Below are 2,299 nucleotides of genomic sequence, written 5' to 3'. Positions count from 1 at the left end.
AGAACAAAACAACATGCTGGAAGCAGAAAGGACAATAAGGAAGCAGCAAGAAGAGATGCAGGTTCATGGATGCCAGAACAACCACCATCACTCTAATACAGTGTGCTGCGCCTGCAATAAAGAAGAAGAAGAAAAACTCTCTGTCGATTTATGAGAATAAACAAACATCAGGAAACTGAGCAGGCATGCTATCGTTAGCTTGTTAGCAGGAGGTATCATGACCTGCTCCATTATGAGCTTCATCTCCGGCCTCTCTCGCCTCAATTCAGATGTGGACTAGTAAAGGTGCACTAGTCACCATTTGTAAGAGAAAATCCAACCATGATTGTTCACTTCACCTCATTATATTTATTTATAAACCCCATTTCTTTTAGTAGAAAAATATAAGATAAAATAAGAAAAAAGATACAGTGCAATGTAATATAGATTATATCGATATAAAATATAATATGAATAGAATCGATCATATGTAAAACAATCATATGAAGTTGCTCAGTTTGTTCATCTTCATCTCCACCTTGTCCAAATAAATCCTCATTAATCCCTGACATGTACAGTAAGTACATTTATGCTTTAAAACACTGGCATTCTCAACATGATCTTGCAGTGACTGGATGTCTCTGCACGCTGCTCTTTTTACACCTACATGACGATGAGCAGGACACAGGGACGTACAGTAACATTTCATCAGGTGAGGACACGTGAGACTCTTGAGTAAATTATTTTTCATATTGACAAGAATTATCCGCCACTTTATAAATTTTCTGTAAGATTATGAGCAAGTGTTTTTACATAACTCTTAATGAACTGAAAACTGATGTTAAAGTCAGCACCATACCATGAACATACTCAACAAGAAAATATAACCAATATAATATACGCTGTATGTATAAAATGTTTAATAGTGAGATTACCATAAACACAAGCTATGCTGCAAAACACTGAACTGGAAACAGTAACAAGCGACAAACAACTATCATTAATGTCATGATGAGGCTGAGTGACTGATATATGTAAAGACGCCATGAAAATATTCAAAACCAATTCAAGTTAAAGGATGAAATAGTTGTTTTAAAAAAATAGGGTATTCATTAATATACATAAGCAAAAGGCACTTTAAGATTAATATCCTGTTTTTGTTCATATAATCTGCTGCTCAGCTGCACAAAGTCCTTCACTGCCAGAACATGAGTGTGTTTTCTTTCATGTTGTCCTTGATATGTTGATCGTTTTCATCTTTTATGGACCTGGAACAAAATCACAATAAACAGCTGGAAAAAATAGAAACATCACATCTGACTTTATATAATATATCATTTAAAACACATTTGATGCATTTAGAAAAATATGACACTTTCTATGTGGAATCTGGAAAATAATTTCAAATTATACAATCAAAGATGAAAATTGGACTTTGAATAACGTTTGTATCTGTGGCTGAATCTGGATTCTCATTAATATAGTCAGAGCTCTCCTCTGCACCATCACATCCACCTGTTGAGATGATCACATGACAGAATGTCATTTTTCTATCAATTTCAATAGGAGATGTGACATCACTGACATTAGTGTCCGGTTGACCTGAAAACATGATGTTTTTACTGACTTTAATATTAATCGCTCACTTCCTGTTTAATGATATACTGTAGCTTCCAACAGCTGGACATTAGTAAAAGTTTATACTGAACCTGTTCCCGTGTTTTCAGAGCCTCTGATTGATTCATCAGCAGCAGGTTACATGCTGCTACATGGGTTTGTATTGCAAATTGCTCTATTGTTGCAACAGTACATGTAATTACATCAGAACACGCTTGTCTGTCGACTAATTACAGTGTAATCAAATATATGAAGGAAAAGATCTCACCTGTTGAATTTCTGTAGCGAAAAAACAGCAGCAGGAGAACGATCAATACTATTCCACAAACCGGCCCAACGATCAGCAACACAGGAAATGAAGAGCTTTCAGGTCTTGGCACAGCTGAATATTAATTGAGTTAATAAAAGTATCAGGAAATGTATTAATGGTGGACTTTACTTTACAGAAATGACAAAATCCTTTCAAAAATAAAACAGGTGACTTCAAGTCTTCAAGATAAAACTCTAAAACAATACGAAAACCTGCATCTACATCTGCAGCACATACACATGAATATACTATATGTTGACAGTGTTCCTTTGTCAGAGCAACACACTTCAGAAAATAAGAAAAGAATCAAATATTTGAATCCTACTCACCTTTAACTGACATCCAACTCTGTGCTGACACTTTTCCTGAGGACTGACACTTGTAGAAACCTTC

General features: G+C 35.2%; 2 protein-coding genes across 5 annotated transcripts in view; both read right to left on the bottom strand.

Moving 5' to 3' along the window:
• Positions 1 to 877: 877 nt before the first annotated feature.
• LOC111647239 (Fc receptor-like protein 5) overlaps positions 878 to 2,299 on the bottom strand; it is a 32,148-nt gene continuing 30,726 nt past the window's right edge. For 2 of the 4 annotated variants that reach the window (XM_087171268.1, XM_087171272.1), the window contains one exon: positions 1,279 to 1,494. In XM_087171268.1, the coding sequence (XP_087027394.1) occupies positions 1,382 to 1,494 (113 nt within the window). In that variant the 3' untranslated portion in view covers positions 1,279 to 1,381. Of the gene's footprint in view, positions 1,248 to 1,278; positions 1,495 to 2,299 lie in introns of those variants that run through there. The other 2 variants (XM_087171270.1, XM_087171271.1) reach the window with 2 other exon arrangements.
• Positions 2,228 to 2,299, bottom strand: part of LOC111647181 (paired immunoglobulin-like receptor B) — a 13,863-nt gene continuing 13,791 nt past the window's right edge. The window contains exon 13 of the mRNA XM_087171291.1: positions 2,228 to 2,295. Within this exon, the coding sequence (XP_087027417.1) occupies positions 2,228 to 2,295 (68 nt within the window). The remainder of the gene's footprint in view (positions 2,296 to 2,299) is intronic.

This window comes from Seriola lalandi, unplaced genomic scaffold (genome assembly GCF_002814215.2).
Source record: "Seriola lalandi dorsalis isolate HSWRI2012SDOR001 ecotype SW California unplaced genomic scaffold, Sedor1 jcf7180002054983, whole genome shotgun sequence".
NCBI lineage: Eukaryota > Metazoa > Chordata > Actinopteri > Carangiformes > Carangidae > Seriola > Seriola lalandi.
The sequence above is the reverse complement of the archived record's forward strand: the minus strand, read 5'-3'. Positions and strand labels throughout refer to the sequence as shown.